The following is a 20,945-nucleotide window of genomic DNA, read 5'->3' as shown; positions in this document are numbered from 1 at the left end:
TTGTTTGTTTTTTGAGACAGGGTTTCTCTGTGTAGTTTTAGTGCCTGTCCTGGATCTCGTTCTGTAGACCAGGCTGGCCTTGAACTCGCAGGGATCCACCTGGTTCTGCCTCCCAAGTGCTGGGATCAAAGGCGTGCACCACCGTCGCCCGGCTTGGCTTTTTAAAAAATATATTCATTCATTTATTTTTTAAAAATATATTCATAGTGCAATTATGCTCCAGGCCACAAAAAGACAAATACATTTTGAAAATTAAAACACACTAGCCAGGTGCGGTGGCCCACACCTGTATCCCAGCTACTCTGAAGGCTGAGGCGGGGGTATCACTTGAGCCCAAACTTGAAGGCCAGCCTGAGCAACATAGTGAAATCCTATCTCAGAAAAATTAATTCTAAAAAACCCTTTAAAGCATACACACACGTTTGGGCTGGAGAGATGGCCCAGCGGTTAAGAGCACTGGCTGCTCTTCCAGAAGACCAGGATATGATTCCTAGCACCCACATGGCTACTCACAGTCATCTGTAGCTCCAGTTCTAGGGGACTGATGCTTTCTCTGTCCCCTATAGTCACAGTTTAGAAGAAGTGCCAGATGTAACATACACAGAGTCCCACTCACTGAGGATGGTAGCTGTGGTTTCATGAGCACCCAATGAGTATGAAGTTCTAGATGCAGCTGAGCCCATGAACAAATGGAAATACAGTGTACAGGTAACATTAACCAGTCAGTGGGGGTTATGGGGGTTCGAGTGCTTTTAATCCCAGCACTTAGGAGGCAAAAAAAAAAAAAAAAGGCATGCAAGTAAGAGTGTACAGACAAGAAGTGGAAAGGTGACTATGTGTTCAGGGGCCTGGGAGCCCTGGAGGACCACTAGCAGGAACTGATATCATCAGGTCTCTGTGTTCTTCCGAAGGCTCTGTCAGCTGGACCAATTGCTGGGACTTCCAAATGAGCATCTGTCATCCCAGGTGAATTAGTTACTTTTACAGTAGCAATAACCTAGTGGCTGACAAGAATCAGCTTACAGGTTTATTTTGCCTCATAGTTGAAGGGATAGAGTCCATCATGGTGGGGAATGTATGAAGGAGTATGAAGTGACTGTTGCTGTCCTCACAGACATACCCAGAGATGTCTCTTCTCCACAATCTAGTGAAGTTGACTTGAAGATTAAACACCACACCAGCCAAGGCTGGGGATGAAGCACAGTTAGTAAAGTGCTTGCTTAACACACACAGAGTTCTGGGCTTGATCACATAAACCTGATTGGTAATGCACACCTGTAACCCTAACATTCAAGTAAAGGTTCAGAAAGATCAGAAGTTCAAGGTCATCAGTAGCTGTACATAGTAGCCATATAGCCTACTGCATACATGAGACCATCTCTCCTGGAGAAAAACAAAACACGCACAATAAAACAACATCACAGTAGTCTGTGTCTATATACCTGTCCCAGGGCTTGTTCTCTTAATGTCTCCAAATAAGAGATAAATAGATGTGACACGGATAGGTGGATTAATGAGTGAGACATGAGTAGATAGTTGGGTGGATTAATGAATGAGGGTGAACGGACGGGTAGGAGGACAGAAGACTGGTCAAACTGCTGGTGACTGTGGGGATGCTGTAGGTTTAAATCCCTCCAGGAAGCCGGATGGGGGCCCTTGTCTACAGCCGCACCAGTGAGAGGCCTGGGGCAGGAGGGCCAGCAAAGGGAGAAGGCGCGGTCCCAGCGGCGGGAGCGGGAAACCGCGGCGCTGAGCACGCGCGGAGCAGCAGTTCGCTGCCCAGGCAGCGAGCAGCGCGCGGGACCCGCCCGGGCGGCAGGGAGTGCGCAGGCGCCAGGGTCGGGGGCGGTGCCTCCGTGCGTTCTTCGTCCCGCCCCCGCGCAGGCAGCGCCTCTCCCAATTGGACGGCGCCGCTACGACGGGCGTGGAGAGCGTCGTCGCGTCCGGTGACGTCTTCCGAGGACGTCGGGATAGTAGGCAGCGTCGGCTGCCGTGTCGGAGGCGTCCGCTGGAAAATGGCGGAATACTTGGCCTCCATCTTCGGCACCGAGAAAGACAAGTGAGTAGGGGCGGCCTGCCGGGGCTTGGGCCGGGGCGGCGATGGGCACCGGGTGCCAGCCGAGGCAAGCGACGGCGGCGTTCAGACGTGGCGGGCGGGGAGGCCCTGGTGGCCTCGCGCGCCTGGGCGCCGCTGCCTCGTGGGCCGGGCGGCGGGACCTGGCGGGCGGCTCGGGCTGGGCCTCGCGCTCCACGGGGCTCCGCGCCGGGTTCCACGCGGGACTCTGCTCCACGCCGCGCTCCCACTGCAGCCCTGGCTTCTGCGGCGAGTTAACACGTTTCTTGGAACTTTGGGCTTTGAGTGTCGTGTCGGAAGTGCGGTGGCACCACCCTCGCTAAAACTCAGTCGCCGGGGCTGATCATTGGGAGCGGTATCGACGGAATAAACCTCCTGACTGCCCAAGCGTTGGCGGACCTGCTTTTCTATTTAAATTAAGGTTTGCATGGGTTAAGAGGAAAAAACCCAATAATTCCGGTTGTATTTGTATGCCACCGTGGCACATACTTATTTCCAGTGTGCTGGCTGAAGTTTAGGCTAAAGGAAATGTCTTAAGATGCTTTGAAGGATAATTCCTACCTTGAAAACCTAAAGATTAAGTGTGTGGCTTAATCTGCTCTGAGTAAGTAGTCACCATTTTGGTGTTCTTGAATCTCGTATAAGGTTTATACAGATATCTGTGATGGAAAGCCTGTATTTGCAATAGATAACACTTTTGGTGCCACATTGGTCTCACTGTTGAAAATGTTCTACTTTCCAGGATGGATCAGGCACCTTTGTACAGATAGAATCTGCTGTGTTTGCAAAAGGGAATGATTCTGAAAGTCTCCTGCCCAAATCGGCAGTCACTGTAGAGACATTTTACTGGGTGTCAGGTCTAGGCCAGTCTTAGAGAAATGGGATAAAGTTTTGGGTTCTCAGGAAGTCATGGAGGAAGGCTGTATGTGTTGTGTTAAGGAAGTCTAAAATATATTAAAGAGACAGAGACGATTCAGTGGTTCAGAGTGTGAACTGCTCTTGCAGAGGCCAGGAGTTTGGTTCCCCAAATCTGCTTCATGTAATCTGGTGTCTCACAACCACCTGTAACTCCAGATCTGGGGAGATCCATTGTCTCTGGCTACCACAGGCACCTGCGCTTAGGTATACACATCCACCCTCCCTCACATACACTTTTTAATTTTTTTCATACAGGGTTTCTCTTTGTAGCTCTGGCTGTCCTGGAACTCACTCTGTAGACTAGGCTGGTCTTGAATTCACAGAGATCCACCTGCCTCTGCTACCTGAGTGCTGAGATTAAAGGCGTGAGCCACCACTGCCCAGCCACATGTACATAATTTTTTGGTTTTTCAAGACAGGGTTTCTCTGTGTAGCTTTGGTGCCTGTTCTGGATCTCGCTCTGTAGACCAGGCTGGCCTCGAACTCACAGAGATCCGCCTGGCTCTGCCTCCCGAGTGCTGGGATTAAAGGCTTGTGCCACCACCGCCTGGCCACATGTACATAATTTAAAATAAAACCTGTAAAGTACTTTAAAATAAACGTTCAAAGCCAGATGTGGTGGTACATGCCTTTAGTCTCAGCACTCCAGAGGCAGAGGAAGGCAGACGACCTCTTGAGTTTCAGGCTAGTCTGGTCTACATAGCAAGTTACAGGACAACCAGAACTACATAGAGACCTTGTCTCAATAAATAAGTACTTTGGGAGAGTGCTTTTTTTTCTTTTTGGTTTTCAAGACAGAGTTTCTCTGTGTTGTTTTGGTGTCTGTCCTGGAACTAGCTCTGTAGACCAGGCTGGCCTGGAACTCACAGAGGTCTGCCTGGCTCTGCCTCGTGAGTGCTGGGATTAAAGGCATGCACCACCACCACCGCCCGGCTGAGAGTGCGTTTTCTAAATCCTGAGATCACTCCTGGAATGGAGTGAAATGTGTATGACAGTTCTGACACGAGAGGTTGTCCTGAGGAAGTGCATAAAGGTTGCGACTTAAAAACCAGGGGCATAGTAGTTGTGACCCCCGCATTCATGTCTGTGTAGTAAAGGGGTATTTCAGCAAAAAAAAAAAAAAAAATTCAGATTTTTTTTTTTTAATTTTTAATCCAGGTTATTTCAGGAGGAACAGTAACAGAAACATGGGGTGCCTGTTAACTTTGGGGTTTGGTGTTGTTGTTGTTGTTGTTGTTGTTGTTGTTAGGGGTTTTTTGTTTGGTTGGTTTTGGTTTTTTGAGATAGGGTTTCTCTGTGTAACAGTCCTGACTGTCCTGGAACTCACTCTGTAGACCAGGCTGGCCTCAAACTCACAGGGATTAAAGGCATGTGCCGCCACCACCCGGCAACTTTTTGGGTTTTTAAGAAGTAAAGTATGGGTCTTTTCCAATCAAATATTTAGCTGTGATATTTATAAACTATGATATTTTCCTAGATTCGGTTTGTCTGGTAGAAATCACCCTTCTTCCTTGTACTCCCCCCACCCACCCCGACACACTGCCAAGATAGGGTTTCTCTGTGTAGCCCTGGCTGTTCTGGAACTTGATTTCTAAACCAGGCTGGTCTCAAACTCAGAGATCTGCCTGCCTCTGCCTCCCGAGTGCTGGGATTAGAGGTGTGTGTCCGGCTTCCTTGTAGTTTTATTTCAGTAGTTTAGATAATTAACTGAAGCAAAAGTACTTGCTGAGAGTGCGGGATTGAGAGCTATTTGATGTGGAACTGTTGTGTGTTTTCAGTCAGAAGTTTGTCCAGCAAGCTCTTTATTGTCAGTTGATCCCCCCCCACACACACACCTTTTTTTAAAAACTATTTTATGTGAATTGTTGTTTTGCTTCCGTGTATATCTGTGTGAGGGTGTTAGATCCTCTGGAACTGGAGTTACACACAGTTGCGAGCTGCCATGTGGGTGCTGGGAATTGAACTCCAGTTCTCTGGAAAAACAGCCAGTGCTCCTAACTGCTGAGCCATCTCTCCAGCCCTCAGTTGATTTTCTAAAGAGATACTGTCTAATCAAATGAGGTTATGTAAAGTAAGGAGGTCATTTGCAATCATTTTCCTCTCCCGATAAACTCACAGACTCTACTGTATTTGTTGCTGTCTGCTCATAACTAGAGGATAACACTTCACAGTTCCAGGTTTCATGAGGTTGAGACCTTCAGTCTTTCCCTCAGGGTGAAGACTTAAGCATGTGGCTCTTGCTAACAGTATCTGTGGAACAGCATTCCTCCCTCTGCACCTGGCAACCCAGTAGGGAAGCCGCATCAAGTAGAAGTTGATGTCACAGATCTTGCAGACCACCCAGCACCTGATGGGTGTTGTTGCTTGTGCTTTCATGGAGTATCTGAGCAGTGCTAAAGAGGCTTTGTGGCCGGCATGTGTTCCTGGATGGTTTCTGAGGCAAGCTAGGTCTCCAAATAGCATGTTTGCAATGAGGTTTCCAAAGACCTTTCCTCTCCAAACCTGAGTTTGTTTTGTGTTTTCTTGAGATAATGGCAGCACTTAGGCCTGTGAATAAGAATACATAATCTCACTCAGTTCTTGGAACAGTGCCTCTTTGCATTGTCCTCATTTTATAGGTGCTAACATCCAGGACCCAAAGAGTGAGTGGGGCTTAGAGCAACAGGAAGCAGGTTAGAATTAGACCATTCTGTAAGGAGCTGGAGTTGCGGCCTCTAACATACTGCCTGCAAGAGGAAACACAGCCACCAAGAGCTGCCGAACTTCTGTGATTGGAAGACAAGTAGCTGGGAAATAGGATCGTGTTAATGATGTTTTCATCATATCTTCCCAGAAATAATCAGTTCTTATTTTCCCTTACAGAGTCAACTGTTCATTTTATTTCAAAATTGGAGCATGTCGTCATGGAGACAGATGTTCTCGGTTGCACAATAAACCGACCTTTAGCCAGGTTTGTGTGTTGTTGGGCTTTTTTTTTTCCCCACATAAACTGTCAAAAGTTCTTGTGCTTTCAGAGGCGATGGATGTTTCCTCGGACGTAGCAAGTCCTTTTTTCCCTAGTTGTCTTTTGCACTTGTTGCAGAGGGTGATGGACCCATCCCACCCCAGTGGAAAGTCCTGCTGTTCTTAGCTTTAGCTTCTTAAAATATAGTCGAGACTTGGCTGAGGCTGGCCTCACCGCCCTGTTCTACCTTCAGATAAATGCTGGTGGGTGCAGAGAGATGCAGTTGCTGGGCAAGGCATGCTGGCATGGGTGTTTGTCAGTGGGCCCAGCGTGCTCTAGTACCCCAGAGAGGTCCACACTTTGACACAGTTTCAGGGCACATCATGATCATAGAATTTTAACGATAAAGATGGGCATAAATTGCCCCGGGGATCTGTCCAGTTCACTGAGAGGTGCTTGTCATCTTAGACCTAGGTCTGCCCACGTTAGACTCAGTCCCACGTTATTTGGTTTGGTAGAGCTGGGAGAGGGAGGCAAGGATTGGTCCCAGCAGAGGCTTGCTAAATGAATTAAGAGGGCGAAGATTGGAAGGTCTTGCTGAGTCTGTCTAAATTGGACAGTTGAGTTCATTCTCCAGCCCAGGCCTGCTTGCAGCAGCCCTCGAAGCTTCGGATACGTCTTTTTTAGCATACAGTTTTTCTTTCACACATTTTGCCCGTCTTAATACTGTATTGGGAGTATAAGAAATTAGCCAGTTGATAACAAGGAGATAGAAGAAAGGGACCTTGGTATAGAATGTAAGTCCCCAGGAACCACAGCATTGTATGTTTTTAGAGGGAAGAGCACAGTAATTTTTCTTCCCAATTATCCCTGGCTAACCATGGTTAGTGTAGGAGGCATCTGTCCTCTAATGACCCTAATGATGTCCCTTTCTTTTTGTGAATTTTAATACTATCAAAGCAATACTCCCTGCTTTAAACTGTCGTGTCATGAGTGTGTTGTTTGACTATTAACACAATCTCCCACCTGACCCAGTGGTTATAGGCTGCTGACTCTGCATGCCTTTAGTGTGTCTGTGGGTAGTTAACAGGCATGTGAGGTGGTGGGTAGAAAGAGACTGTTCTCAGCCCTCTGAGCCAGAAGGCCTTTACTGTCCCACGGTTGCCTCCGGTGGCCCTAGCACTGTGGCCTAGAACACAGCAGGGAGGGCAGGGCCCCGTGTAATATAAGGAGCTCAGAGGCACTACAGTGATTATCTCAGTTGGGTTGACACTGCTTTCCCTCCAACAAACAGCCCTTGTATGCCTCAGGACAGGGGAGACCTACAGGGACCAGGCATCCATTCGCCACCATGCCCCCAGTAGGAAGCTTGGTAAAGTTAGCTCTGGCAAACCTCCGGAGGTGCAGACCCAGGGTGGTAGGACTGCTTAGCTCAGTGGGTAAGGGCGTGTGGTCTGAGGTTTTCAGCCTTGTTCCCAGGTGGGTTCCAGCAGCAGCCGTGTCCCAAACACTGTTCCTCACCTACACCCTGTGAGCACAGGCGGGAGCTGAGCTCGCTGGTCTGAGGAGCACTTAGAACGGCTTTCTTTCTGGCACGGTGTTGAGAGACTGTCTGTGCTCTGGGTCACACGGTCTGTTGGCCTGCATAATTGTAGTGTAATTCAGGGTGGGTTTCTTTGTAAGCTCATAGTGATGTGGACGTGAGATTGCTGTACTATATTAGCTTACTAACTTAAACATGGTTTGTTTTTTCAGACAACTTGATTTTAAGAAGAACGGTACAGTGTAAGGTTTCAAGTCTGCCTGATCCCGTTAAAGCACAAAGGCTAAAAGGATTTTTTCCTTAAAAGAAGGATCGCAAAAGAGCTAATGTTTTAACTATTGTATTATGTAAACAGAGACCCACCAAGAAAGTGTAAATAAGAGTCAGGTATCCACGACAACTGGTGTGGCTGTTTTGCTAAGAGACCAGAGATCTTGAGTACTGCATACAATTGAAGTGTGCATTTGTTTAAGAGAGATAACTGTGTGGGGAATCTGATGATTATGTGACCTTTCAATATGTTCGTGTGTGCTGACTTGAAGTACAAGAAAGTGTTAGTGTTCTCTTCTCTTGTATTGAAGCACCTTATTATTGGTGACGGGGACCACTCAAAAGAACAGATACAGTTCCTTCTTGGTTGCTGGCTGACTTGACCCAAGTCACTGCTCAAACTCTGTTTTCATAATATGATGGTTTTGGTGTACTTGGCACAAGACACAAGTGTCTGACTTGTGAGAAAAACAACAAACAAACGTTAACCGTTTGCAAACAAACTGTCTCTTTGCAATTGTCTAATATATGCACAGCAGCCAGTAGAATTCCCCTTTTTATTTTTTTTTTCCCCGCAGACCATCTTGATTCAAAACATCTATCGTAATCCCCAAAACAGTGCACAGACGGCTGACGGCTCACACTGTAAGTCCCACAGTTGGAGAAATTTTTTTAAACGATGGTGTTCAAGAGCCCACTCTTAATTGAGACCTAACGCTGGCTCTGAGCTGCTGACATAGAGCTGTTGCAAACAGGACACAGTGCTGGAACCGCGTGGCGCACAGCCAGAACTTGACAGGGGCCGCGCTCAGGAGGCGCTTCTCCTAGGGAAAGTCACTGGCCGGCCTCTCCTGTTGACTAGCGTTTGTCACGAGAGTGTCCGCCCACAGGAAGCGGGTTTTCACCCGGGTAGCCAATTGCGGCTTTACAGTGACTGAACCCTGGCCTTCCTTAAGTTCTTTGTGTAAAGTTAAAATGTAGGAATCTTAAGGTAAGTTGCCCAGTAAGTGTGGGTTTGATTTCACCGTTATTTTTCCTCTAGGAAGTGGAGATTTCATGACATGAGATTATTGTATTTCTCTGGTACAGCGCTCGGTTCGTCGCAGGTGTGAGCTTTTCCTCAGTCTGTCAGCTAAGAGCCGGTGCCGTCCTTGCTTGGCTGGCACTTGGCAGTGGAGAGTCCGCTGTGGGCAGAAGTGCGATATTGGCATCTCATGAGATCTCCCAGCACTGCAGTGTTAGCGTAGTTCAAGACAGCCACCAACTAAGGGGACACCTCTGCGTTAGGGCAATAACCTGCTCTCTTTTCAGCACCGACTCAACTGAAGGATCGTCACAGGCAGCCGGTTAAGTGTGTACATTTAATTTCCATAATATAAAGTTGTTGCGTTTTGTATTTCAGACCATTGCCCTCTTGAACATTTACCGTAACCCTCAAAACTCTTCCCAGTCTGCTGACGGTTTGCGCTGTAAGTTCATACAAGTTCCTTCCCTGGTCCCCTGGGCTTGCGTGTCAGAGCTCAGTGTCCACTCCACCCGGTCTGCTCTGCTAGTGTCAAGAACCGCCTTCCTAGAGTGGCAGGAGCTGTTGCCCCCACTGACCTGCTGGAGAGCTGGACTCCTGTCCCTTAGGCAGAGGATGGCAGGACTGGCGAGGGCACCCTTGAAGTAGTTGGGACTGCTGCTCTTTGCTCCCTCCGCACTTGGACCGTCACCCTGGGATGCACTGGGATTGAGTTCGAGGTCTGCTCTTCCCTCTGAAGAGCAGGGGCATCGGAATGGCTCTCACTCTCTGGAACCTGAGTGCCAATTGCTTAGAAATTTTCAGATTGTACCTTTCACTAGCCTCATTTCCATACACTCTGCACGTCAGAGGTCATGCTCTTGCGTGAGGGCCTTGTTCTGAGTGTTTCCCAGGTGAGGGTCTGCAGCTCGCACTGACCTGAGTGTTCCCGCTGCACCCCTGCAGGTGTGCTAACCAGATGAGCACTCAACAGAAGAGATGCTCGGGGTCCAGCCACCCACTTTGCATAGGTAGCACCTCAAGCTTCAGGAGGTAGTGTGCTACATTTGGTAATTAAGGAAGGGTTAAACTGGCATCAGTAAACACTGCAGAGTCTTCATGTGCTGCGAATTACTATATTTAAGTGATAACTGTTCTACAGTGAAATACTGGGGTGCAGTCGCATCCAACCCCAAGGTAGACTCCCCTTGGATGGCCACAGGCTAAATCCAGCACACCTCTGAGGGCAACCTCCATCTGTTGGCTGGCTTACCTTGGGTAATAAATGGTCCCAGGGCCACCGCCTGCTGGAGCTGGCCAGGCTGGGAGGCCTCTGGTGCACGTGTCTGTGGATCGGGCTTTCCATAGGTTTCCCTGCTGAGGTGCTGACCTGACAGTAGAGCTCTCTTAAGTGAGATAGCGTTTACCTGGTAATCCTCGGTTCAAATACTTGGTGCATTTATTTTATCTTTAGAAGTAAGATCTGTAGGAGGAGGGAGGTGTTTGTGTGTGGCTTTATGAAGTAACGTTTGTTCTTGTCCCTGCCCTGGGGTATAGCAAATGGAAACCGTGGTTGGTAACAGTGATTGTTCTTTGCCTGCTTGTTTACTTGGGGACTCTGCTTACTGACAGGATGTTGTGTTTGCTGTCTATTTGCAATTCACAGTGTGTTTGGGTATACTGTCAACTGAATGTTCAGCTCTTATGAAATCTTCCACTCCTGGAGTTCAGGTTGTAGAAAGTAAATGAAACTAACCCTTCATTTTAGAGCAAATGAGTTACCACTTTGACATTTGTAGAAAAATAAACCTCAGATACACAAACTAAAGTTAAATAGAAAGCTCAGTTTTAAGAATAACATTTCTTCAAGAAAAGTAGTAATTTCCTAGTTGTGTTCAAAATACACTGAGCCCACTGTTGTAGTCTGATCAGTGTCTGGGTGGGCTGCCCTCGGCCTTTGGGGTTGTTTTGAGTCCTGGGAAATGGAACAGAGTAAGTAGTTGTCGGTCTAAACTACCACCAGATGGATTTCAGAGCTGCTAAAACTTAGAGCTTTGAGCATGGGAGTATTTTCCTTTCCAAATTCTCCCAGATGCAAAAGGCCTTGACATTAGCTGCCTGTGGAACAGACTTCTCAGCCATTTGCTGTTGCCTGGGACCTGTTCCTTCTCAGGCAGGGTGGGGCATTCCTGAAGGCTTGGTCAGGTACCGCATATGGGGCAGGCTCCTGTCAAGAGAGCCCAGCACATTCAATAAAATTTGAGTTTTCAGGCCACATATCATTTCCTCGAAATTCAAAGTAACTAAAGCAACCCCAGATAGGTTAGAAAGGGAGCTGAAGTTGTCAGAATCAGAACATAGGTTAGATCTTCGCTTCAGATACCATGAGTTTTGAATGAGCCCCAAGATACTGCCCCAGCCAGATGCCCTTGGTGTGATGCACCAAAAGAGGCAAGTGGCCTGTGAGCTCTCCTCTTGTCCAGGAATATGGTTCACAGAAGGTGTTGTTGAAGACCCAGCCTGAACAGCACGGCCCCCAAACCTCGTCGGGCCCTTGCCACCTCCTCACCCAAGTGTTTGGAACGTGATTTTATTGACATCCAATTCTGTGGGGTCTCGGAGTGAGGTTGAGGGAGTAATCATTGGAATAGACTGAGACTGGGCAAAAGTGCTCGTGAACAGCCGTGACTTCACTTACCGCATGGCTTATGGAGAGTAACCTTGGTGCAGCGGTTGGGAACACCTTCAACAAGGTCTAACTGTGTATAGAGAGACTTCCAAAATGCTGAAGTCTGGTGGCTTGGGTTTCAGTCACATCAGAATTTTGTAGCATTCAGTGGTTGGCACGTGTGTAAAGGCACGTGAGCTCTTTATATCACTCACCCTGGTTTCAGCTTCCATTTTGACCTAATAAAGGGGAATACCTACCATGTATTTACCTGGCCTCCAGTCTTAAAGGAAGACATTTTTATTTTAAAAGGTCTTAATTCAAGAGTCACCTTTTTCCTTGAACTTTGTGTGACCCTTTTGGTACCTACTAAAGCTGGCTGTGGTTTTGGTAGCCAGGACTGAGGCTGGTGGGCATTTAAGATCTCAGCAACTCCAAATCACAAGCAGTTCGGTGCTCCTGTAGCATGCAGCTCTGGCCTGGCGTCCTCTAGACAGTCACTGTAGCAGTTGAGCTTGAGGATAGCAAGGCCACAGGGCTCTCACCAGCTGGGTGTCTTTGACTGCAGGTGCTGTGAGCGACGTGGAGATGCAGGAGCACTATGATGAGTTCTTTGAGGTAAGTACCTGGGCTCAAGATGGGAGGGTGGCCATGAGATACCAGACTGTGCACAGTGCTCCTCAACCCATGTTCCCCTTCAGGAAGTCTTCACTGAGATGGAAGAAAAGTACGGAGAGGTTGAGGAGATGAACGTCTGTGATAACCTAGGAGACCACCTGGTGGGGAACGTGTATGTCAAGGTACAGACGAGTGGGGTGTCCTGAGTTGCCATCTTGGTGGCTGTGGCTTTAGTGAAGAGTACTAACTAGGGTTAAAGCTGCTTGGACTGGCACAGATTAGTCTGTGTACTTTGTTTCCTTTTCTGAAATAACTCCCTATGGGAGCAATCTGACATTTGCTCTTCGTGGATTGGGTTTGAAAAGGTAGGCAACACTTGGTGTGATCTTAGGCTGTCCGGGGGTCTGTCATGAGGAGGATTGGTGAGGTTTTACTGCATCTGCCCATAAGTGTTTGCCTCAGTGAGTGTGTGGAACAGTGGTGGGGTGGAGAATTAAACGTTAGCAACACAGGAATGGAGTGGCAAGCACTTTTTTCTTGGTTTTTCAGTTTCGACGTGAGGAGGATGCAGAGAAAGCTGTGATCGACTTAAATAACCGTTGGTTTAATGGGCAGCCAATCCATGCAGAGCTGTCCCCAGTAACTGACTTCAGGGAAGCCTGCTGCCGCCAGTATGAAATGGGGTAAGGATAAGCACCGCTCTGGTGTGGTGGGTGGAGCTCAGTCATCATGGGCACAGTGTAACATGTCTGGATCTGACCCACAGAGAGTGCACAAGAGGGGGCTTTTGCAACTTCATGCATCTGAAACCAATCTCAAGAGAGCTGCGACGGGAGCTGTATGGGCGCCGGCGCAAAAAGTGAGTCCTCTGGGTGCATGGTGAAGTGGGAGGCTTCCCATTGCCAAGGAAAACCAGGCCTGGGATTGCCTCTTCCCTAATGTGTGTTCAGATCTGGTGCATTACTTCAAATACAAAATGCTTGGGAGAAGCTCGCCCTGCTCTACAGGGGACGCCTGTGCTCCAGACCTGCACGGGCCTGCAGGGTTTCGGGTGGTGTGCAGCTTGTCTGGTTTGCATACATGGCCATCCCACTGTATTGCTGACATGGGCACTGTGCTCTTGTTCCTGGCCCTGTGTCGCAGAGCAGGGGTCAGTGTGAGTTAAGTGAGTTCACTGGTTCGTTCTATCTAGATAGCTCTCCCACTCTCCTGATATACATAGCTCAGGAAGTAGATATTATTGAGATTGCTTTGATTGTCAGCAAGAAGCAACTCTTCCTCCCTAAAAATTAGCCTAATGGACTCTGCCTAGCAATTCCCAAGGAGTGGTTCAGGTTGGAGAAGGGCTGTGAGCAGCAAGTCAGTGTAGATGTCTTCCGAGTGTGCATCCAGGCCTCACTGCTGCCCATCCTGCCTCTGTTCTGTGCTGATTTCCCCCAGCATTTGGGTTGGTTGTAAAAGCTATAGGATACTGAGTATATTACACATGTTCGGTTTGGAGGTGCATCCTTCCTAAAGATAGCATCTAAAATTGGGGTGTGTCCCATGCTTGGCTTGAAGCTGCTGGCCTCCTCTGTCAGTGCTGTGCTCTGATGCTGATTCTTGTCCTTGATCCAGGCATAGATCCAGGTCCCGATCCCGGGAACGGCGTTCTCGATCCAGAGACCGTGGGCGTGGTGGCGGCGGAGGAGGTGGAGGTGGTGGAGGACGAGAGCGTGACAGGAGGCGGTCGAGAGACCGAGAGAGATCTGGGCGATTCTGAGCCGAGCTGTTTTTATCGTGTGTCTGCTAGACAGTGTTGTAGTTGGTTGACAAGCCAGTTCATAATGGGATTTTTTTTTTAAAAAACAACAAAAAAAAACAAAGATGGGTTTCTGAATAAAATTTGTAGTGATACAGTATTGGTGTGACGGACTTGTAAAGTTTTCGTCTGTAGTTTCTTTTCTTTCTTAATAATTTATTTAAATTTATTTTATGTGCTTTGGTGTGAAGGTGTCAGATCCCCTGGAACTGGAGTTAGAGGCATGAGCTGTCCTGTGGGTGTTGGAAGTTGAACCCTGGTCCTAGAAGAACAGCCAGTGCCCTTAACTGCTGAGCCATCTCTCCAGCCCCTGCAGTTTCTTTTCTAAAAATGCTAGTCCCATGTCCTTGAGGTAGGTTCCTATCACTGGTTATAAACAAAACTTTAGAGCATAAAGACACAGCAGGTGAGGGGGACAGCTTCATAAGGAAGAGAGCTGCTCCAGTCACTCTGGCGAGCCGTGTGAGCTCTCCGCCTTTCTCTGCTCTTCATAGCCAATGAGCCGTATCTAGCTACAACCCTCTGAGTCCCCAGCATCAGGCCATGGGTAATGTTATATGTCCTGGGGTGAGGTGCAGCCCTGGGACCTGTTTGGGTCACCTGACCTGTCTCCAAGTTGGGTGTCTGCAGTGCCTTTGGATGGAGTGGGACTGGCTGGCTGGCTTGTGTTTACATGCCTGGGAAGTGCTCAGCACTGCAGCCACAAAGCCCCATGAGCACTCACCTTTGTCCAAGGCCTTCCTGTGGGGTATCGCCCTAAACAACTTGTATTGCAAGGTAGGGTACTGTGACCAGGCCTGAATCAAGAGTTTACATGTTTCATCCCAAGAGCTCTTCGCCCAGAACAGGAACTGTGAGTTGTCCCATGGATTGCCCTAGTAAGCATCTGGTCACTCCCATGTGTCTGGAATGTTGTTCTTGGGGTGGGAGGACATGGGTCTGCCCCCAGACATACAAGACATCAGAAGGAGGTACTACTTCCCCAGTCTGATGGAGACTGTTGGCACATGGGGTGATGCTGAAGTGTGCTGCGCCTGTGGAAGACAGGCTTTGTTGAAGTTCAGATGTCAAGAGTGATGTTAGGGTTTGAACGTGAGCCTGTGAACATCCCCACATGTGGAACCCTTTAGGAGGTGGAGCCTCAATAGAGGAAGTGGATGGATGACTGGAGGTGGATCTTGACAGGTATAGTTCCCGGCTAAGCTCGGCTTCCTGTGCCCTCAGAGCTGAGCTGCATATTCCCACTGCTAGGGAGCCACCTGCCACCGTACCTTTCCCCCCATGGTGACCTCTGTCCCCTCAAACCATGAGTCTTTGAGTTCCTTTGATCAAGTGTCTATCAAAGCTGCAAGGAAACCACTGATTCAGGTGGGTCGAGAAAAGAGGTATCCTCCAACACGGACTATCCCAAGCGCACCTTGTAGATGGGCGCGTGTCACCTCTAACTGCCTCAGCTTCTGAGTAGGAGTCTTTAACTGCACAGGACACAGGAAGCCTTTTAGACCCTTTCAGTCACACAGCGGGTGAGAGGGTGGGGTTTTTGCAAAAGTGACTTTCAGGTTTCTACAATAGGAACGTGGACAGCTTATATCATGACACTGACATGAGTCACTACCTCCAGCAACCCCCCAAGACTGACTGATAATGTACCGTTACCCCAGTTAGGTTCACAGTCTGGGGCCTGACAGCCCTAACAGACCAAAATTGCCCACACTCAATAGGCCAATTAAAATTAATAGTGAAAACTGGAAAAGGGGTTTATTCAAAGTGGCCACCTTGGGAAGAGGACCGAGGAAGCCCAATGACCCACCAGTCTGTCTTCAGGGGACTCCAACATGAAGTTTCTCTTTTTTTTTTTTTGGTTTTTCGAGACAGGGTTTCTCTGTGTAGCTTTGCGCCTTTCCTGGATCTCGCTCTGTAGACCAGGCTGGCCTCGAACTCACAGATCCGCCTGCCTCTGCCTCCTGAGTGCTGGGATTAAAGGCGTGCGCCACCACCGCCCGGCGAAGTTTCTCTTTTAATTATTCCATGTGGTAGGTATACATACTACGGCACACATGTGGAGGTTCAAGGACAACTTATAGGAGTTGGTTTTTGCCTTCCACCTTTCTGAAGCAGGGTTTCCTCTGGTTCTGCCTTGCTGAGGCAGGGTCTTCTTGTTTCTCTGCATTCCAGGCTAACTGGTCTGTAAGCTTCTTGCCATGAGTTCCATGACTAGATCTGCACCCCACAGCTGCATCTGGCTTTTTTTTTTTTTTTTTTTTTTTTTTTTTTTTTTTGGTTTTTCGAGACAGGGTTTCTCTGTGTAGCTTTGCGCCTTTCCTGGGACTCGCTTGGTAGCCCAGGCTGGCCTCGAACTCACAGAGATCCGCCTGGCTCTGCCTCCCGAGTGCTGGGATTAAAGGCGTGCGCCACCACCGCCCGGCTGCATCTGGCTTTTTAAGGCTATGGGACTTGTGTGCCTTTACTGGGGCAGCCATGTCAATAGCCTGAAGTTTAGGTTTGAATGGAGGTCAGAGGTGTGCACAGCTAAGCAGTGTAATCAGAGGTTTCTGTCCCACCAGCAACTCCCAAATACCCAGCAGCCGCTTTCCAAATAATTGACTTATAGGTTTAATATTACTTATAAATGCATGGCCGGTAGCTCAGGCTTATCACTGAGTAGTTCGTACACTTAAATTAACCCATAATTCTTATCTATATTTAGCCACATGGCTTAATACCCTTTCTCAGTATGGCATTCTCATCTTACTTCCTCTGTGTCTGGCTGGCAACTCCTGACTGCCCTTCTTGTTCCCAGCATTCTTAGTTTGTTTGCCCTGCCTATACTTCCTGCCTGGCTACTGGCCAATCAGCATTTTATTAAACCAATTCGAGTAACAAATCTTTACAGTGTACAAGAGGATTATTCCAGAGCAAAGCAGTCTGATCAAGGTGTGGTCCTGCCCATCGTTATGGTCTCTTCTTAGGTTTCTCCTGCAAAGAGGTCTTATAAGTAGAACTGAGTGAAATCTCTTTGTGGGGGACAAGCTGCCCTATTTATTTATTTATTTATTTATTTATTATGTATACAGTATTCCATCTGCATGTATGCCTGCACACTAGAAGAGCGCACCAGATCTAATTAGGTGATTGTGAGCCACCATTTGGTTGCTGGGAATTGAACTCAGGACCTGGAAGAACAGTCAGTGATCTTAACCGCTGAGTCATCTCTCCAGCCCCAAGCTGCCCTCTTATTGCTATTCTTTCAGCATTTAACTCCTGAGGGAATTCCAATTCCTTGGAGTCTATTGCCTTTGATTTTTGATGGCCAAATGGGGAGACACAGTCATCTCTGTAAAATATCTTCTTTCCTGTCCAGGACCTTAGGGTACCACCGCTCAACTGTGTATCGTCCGAATTAGTGACTTGTAAATCAAGTAGGAGAAAAAGAAAAAGCTGGGATTTTGCTCTGACATGGTGAGGATAGCCTCACGGGGCGTTGTGTGAACAAGGGTTTTCTCTACATATTATTTGGTGACACTTGTCAATAAAATTTGGTTCAATGTTGATATTAGAGTGTGAAAGACCAAAGTATCTCCGTGGTTGTCAGGTCACAAGATAACTGAGTAATTACGATGAGTGGCAGGGGACCTGGCAGGGGTACCGTCTCAGGGAGACAGAAAGGCGGGTTACCCCAGCCATGCTGTCAGAGTTGGCACCAGGGCTGGAGATGGAGCCCAGTTGACAGCATGCAGGCCAAGGGTGTATGAAGCCTGTGGTACCGTATAAACTGTCATCCCAGAACTCAGGAGGTGGAGACGGGACCAGAAGTTCAAGGTCACCACTGGCTGTATAGCAATGGTGTTTTCTTAGGTTAGTCTGGACTATGTGAAATCTTGTCGAAAACAAAACAGAAAGTTAACATCAGCCAGGAGACAATACAATCCCTCACAGAAGTGGGGCATAAACTCAGCATCCCTGTCATGGCCTTCAGGCAGAGTATGTCATTCCCTGGGTCTGGCCAAGAGGATGGAAGAGCACACAAATCAAAATCAATGGACGTTCTGCAAAACTGCCTGTCCTGGGCCCTTCAGAAACACACCTGTTCTTCAAATACAGGGTAACCTTGAAGCTGCTCCAGATAAAAAGGGGGGCCCAAACCCAGGGACTTGGCAGAGGGCATTGTTGGAGCCACTGGTGAACTCTGAGTAATGGCAAACAAGTGGTGTTAAGTTCCTGATATGACAGGTGCATTGTGGATGTGGAAAACAGTCCTGTTTTTAGGAAATGATCAGTTATTGAAGGGAAAAGATGACTGTGCTGGCTAGTGTTTGTTTGTTTGTTTGTGGTATTTGTAATCTAAGAAGTAAAGCTTTCCTAAAGATCAGAGGACAGAGCCAGCCACAGAGTTAAACAGAAGTCAGGCAGTGGTGGCACACACCTTTAATCCTAGCACTCGGGAGGCAGAGATCCATCTCTAGGCCACTTGGGCTACATGAGATTGACTCAGTTTAGGAGAGAAACAGAGCCAGGCAATGGTGACACACACCTTTAATCCCAGCACTTGAGATCTCATGCCTTTGTTACCATTATTTGGGAAGTACACACGCCTTTAATCCCAGCACTGGGAAGGTTGAGATAGGAAGTGATAGGGCTGGGTGGGGAAAGACATAAGGTGTGAGGAGACAGGAACTAGAGAGCCTTTCGGCTGAGGACTCGGAAGCATTCAGTCTGGATTTGTGGAGGAGTTGGCGAGGTGAAAAGTATCTGTGGCTTTTTTTCTCTGATTTTTCAGCATTTACCCCCAATATCTGGCTCTGGGTTTTTATTATAAGACCATTTAGGAATCGTGCAGCATTTGTTTGTTTTTGTTTTCTTTTTATTTTGTTTTGTTTTGGCCAATTTGACACAATTTGGAGACATCTGAGAAGAAGGAACCCCAAATAAGAAAATATCCCATCAGATTGGCCTTTAGGTAGGTCTGTGGGGGAATTTTCTTGATTAAGGACAGATGTGGGAGGGCCCAGCCTATTGTGAGTGGTGCTACCCCTGGGCAGGTGGTCCTGAGTGATAAAAGAAAGCAGGTTGAGCCGGCGGTGGTGGCACACGCCTTTAATCCCAGCACTCAGGAGGCAGAGGCAAGCAGATCTCTGTGAGTTCGAGGCCAGCCTGGTCTACAAAGTGAGTTCCAGGAAAGGCGCAAAGCTACACAGAGAAACCCTGTCTTGAAAAAAAAAAAGAAAGAAAAAGAAAAGAAAAAGAAAGAAAGTAGGCTGAGCAAGTCAGTAAGCAGCACTCCCCCTGCATCAGTTTTCTGCCTTGAGTTCCTGCCCTGACTTCCCTCAGAGGTAGACTGTAATCTGCAAGCCATAGAAACCCATTCTTCCCCCAAGAATAGTGTTTTCACAGCAACAGAGAGCAAAGGAGGACAGTGTCTCCCCGTCTGCAGCTTGCTTCAACAGCTCAGATGGCATGAGTGTGTGTGTGTGTGTATGTGTGTGTATGAGAGAGAATATGTGAGAGTGTGTGTGAGAGACAGTGTGTGTGTGTATATGTGAGTGTGAGAGTGTGAGTGTGTATGAGAGAGAATGTGTGAGAGTGTGTGAGAGACTGTGTGTGTGAGAGAGTGTGAGAGACAGTGTGTGTGTGTGTGTATGAGAGAGAGAGACGGGGGTGGTGGGAGGGGACACAATGAGAAAGGCATGAAAGGCCCCTGGCATTTCTTCTCCCTACTCTTTTCTGGCAGTCTGAAATTAGGTCAAGGTTGTCAGTTGTAAATAAAATGAAATACTATACAAATGTTCAGAAACTTGATTTAAAACTTAAACACATGTTTTTGTCCCCTACTTGCATGGGGCAGAAATGCAAACACACACACACACACACACACACACACACACACACACTCACGGCTGTAGACTGGGGGAGGGGTTTCTTCCTGCCTCTGCCTCTTCCTCTGTTTGAGATGGCAGCCAGCCAGGGGCAAGCAGTCCTAGCTGCGTGTATGTTGTCCACCATGTAACTTCAATGCATGTCTGCATCTTCACAGGGCTGTTTCTCCTCCCAATGCATGTCTGCATCTTCAAAGGGCTGTTTCTCCTCCAAATTCTCATCTTCTCTTAAGGACACCTATCAATGTGGATTTAAGCCATTAGCATGGATGTGATCAAATCACACCCCGTAAGACCTGGATTGATTGATTGATTTACTCTTCCTTCCTTCCTATCTATTTTTTTAGATTTATTTTTTTTGTGTATACAAGTACTTTGTCTGCATGTATGCCTGTAGACCAGAAGAGGGCATCAGATTGTGAGCGGCCATGCTCGTGCTGGGAATTGAACTCAGGACCTCTGGAAGAGCAGCCAGTGCTCTTAACCACTGAGCCATCCCTTCAACTCCAAGACCTGGATTTCTAAATATGGGCCAACACTCAGTAACTCGGGAGAAGGGTTCCTGGAAATTCCTGTTAGTGATCTTGTCTCTGATATGGCAGAATACGTTGTACTGGGAGGCTCAACACAGCATACTGAAACCCGCTAACAAAAAGCCTCACTCTCCTGTGCTGATCTCCAGATCTCTAGCCCCAAGCTCCACCCCTCCGCCTCCCCTCCAGCCTCCTTCTGTGCTGGCAGCCTGTTCTCAGCCCCACCCTTGCTCTTGCCCCAGGCACTTGCAGTTTTCAGCCCGTAAAAGTTTCTCCCTGGAACAAGATGTGGCCCCTTTGATCAAATGTCGCCTGTGGATGTGCTTGGTGGCCCAGATGTCAATCTCAACTCTGTGGGGAGGCAGGAAGATCAGGAGTTGGAGCTCTCTACCGTGTCTCAAGAAGCTAAGAACAGGGCTGGAGAGATGGTTCAGCAGTTAAGGGCACTGGCTGCTCTTCCAGAGGACCCAGGGTTCAATTCCCAGAACCAACATGGTGATTCACAGCTGTCTGTATCTCCAATATCAGGGGATCTGACATCCTCTTCTGGTTTCTGTGAGCACTGCACACACATGGTGCACAGACATGCACAGCTGCAAAAGTGCCCATACACATTATATATATTTTCCTGAGACAGGGTTTCTTCTGTATAGCCTTGGCTGTCCTAGAACTCGCTCTGTAGATCAGGCTGGCCTGGAAC

At 48.0% G+C, this 20,945-nt stretch overlaps 1 protein-coding gene across 5 annotated transcripts; it reads left to right on the top strand.

Moving 5' to 3' along the window:
- Nucleotides 1-1,926: 1,926 nt before the first annotated feature.
- On the top strand, nucleotides 1,927-13,939 carry U2af1 (U2 small nuclear RNA auxiliary factor 1). 5 transcript variants are annotated; one of them, XM_052744525.1, is made up of 8 exons: nucleotides 1,927-2,059; nucleotides 5,855-5,942; nucleotides 8,328-8,394; nucleotides 11,989-12,038; nucleotides 12,122-12,220; nucleotides 12,588-12,721; nucleotides 12,805-12,897; nucleotides 13,656-13,939. In XM_052744525.1, exons 1-8 carry the CDS (start codon nucleotides 2,016-2,018, stop codon nucleotides 13,798-13,800), a joined length of 720 nt encoding a protein of 239 aa, XP_052600485.1. In that variant the 5' UTR covers nucleotides 1,927-2,015; the 3' UTR covers nucleotides 13,801-13,939. The 5 variants fall into 5 exon arrangements, with proteins under 5 accessions (XP_052600485.1, XP_052600484.1, XP_052600488.1 ...); XM_052744524.1 differs by lacking the exon at nucleotides 8,328-8,394 and adding an exon at nucleotides 9,152-9,218 and having other exon boundaries at nucleotides 1,928-2,059; XM_052744526.1 differs by lacking the exon at nucleotides 1,927-2,059 and adding an exon at nucleotides 9,152-9,218 and having other exon boundaries at nucleotides 5,904-5,942.
- Nucleotides 13,940-20,945: the final 7,006 nt, after the last annotated feature.

Source organism: Peromyscus californicus, unplaced genomic scaffold (genome assembly GCF_007827085.1).
Source record: "Peromyscus californicus insignis strain IS unplaced genomic scaffold, ASM782708v3 Scaffold_19__1_contigs__length_69161282, whole genome shotgun sequence".
NCBI classification, from domain to species: domain Eukaryota; kingdom Metazoa; phylum Chordata; class Mammalia; order Rodentia; family Cricetidae; genus Peromyscus; species Peromyscus californicus.
Note: the sequence above shows the minus strand (reverse complement) of the source record. Positions and strands in the feature narration are given on the sequence as shown.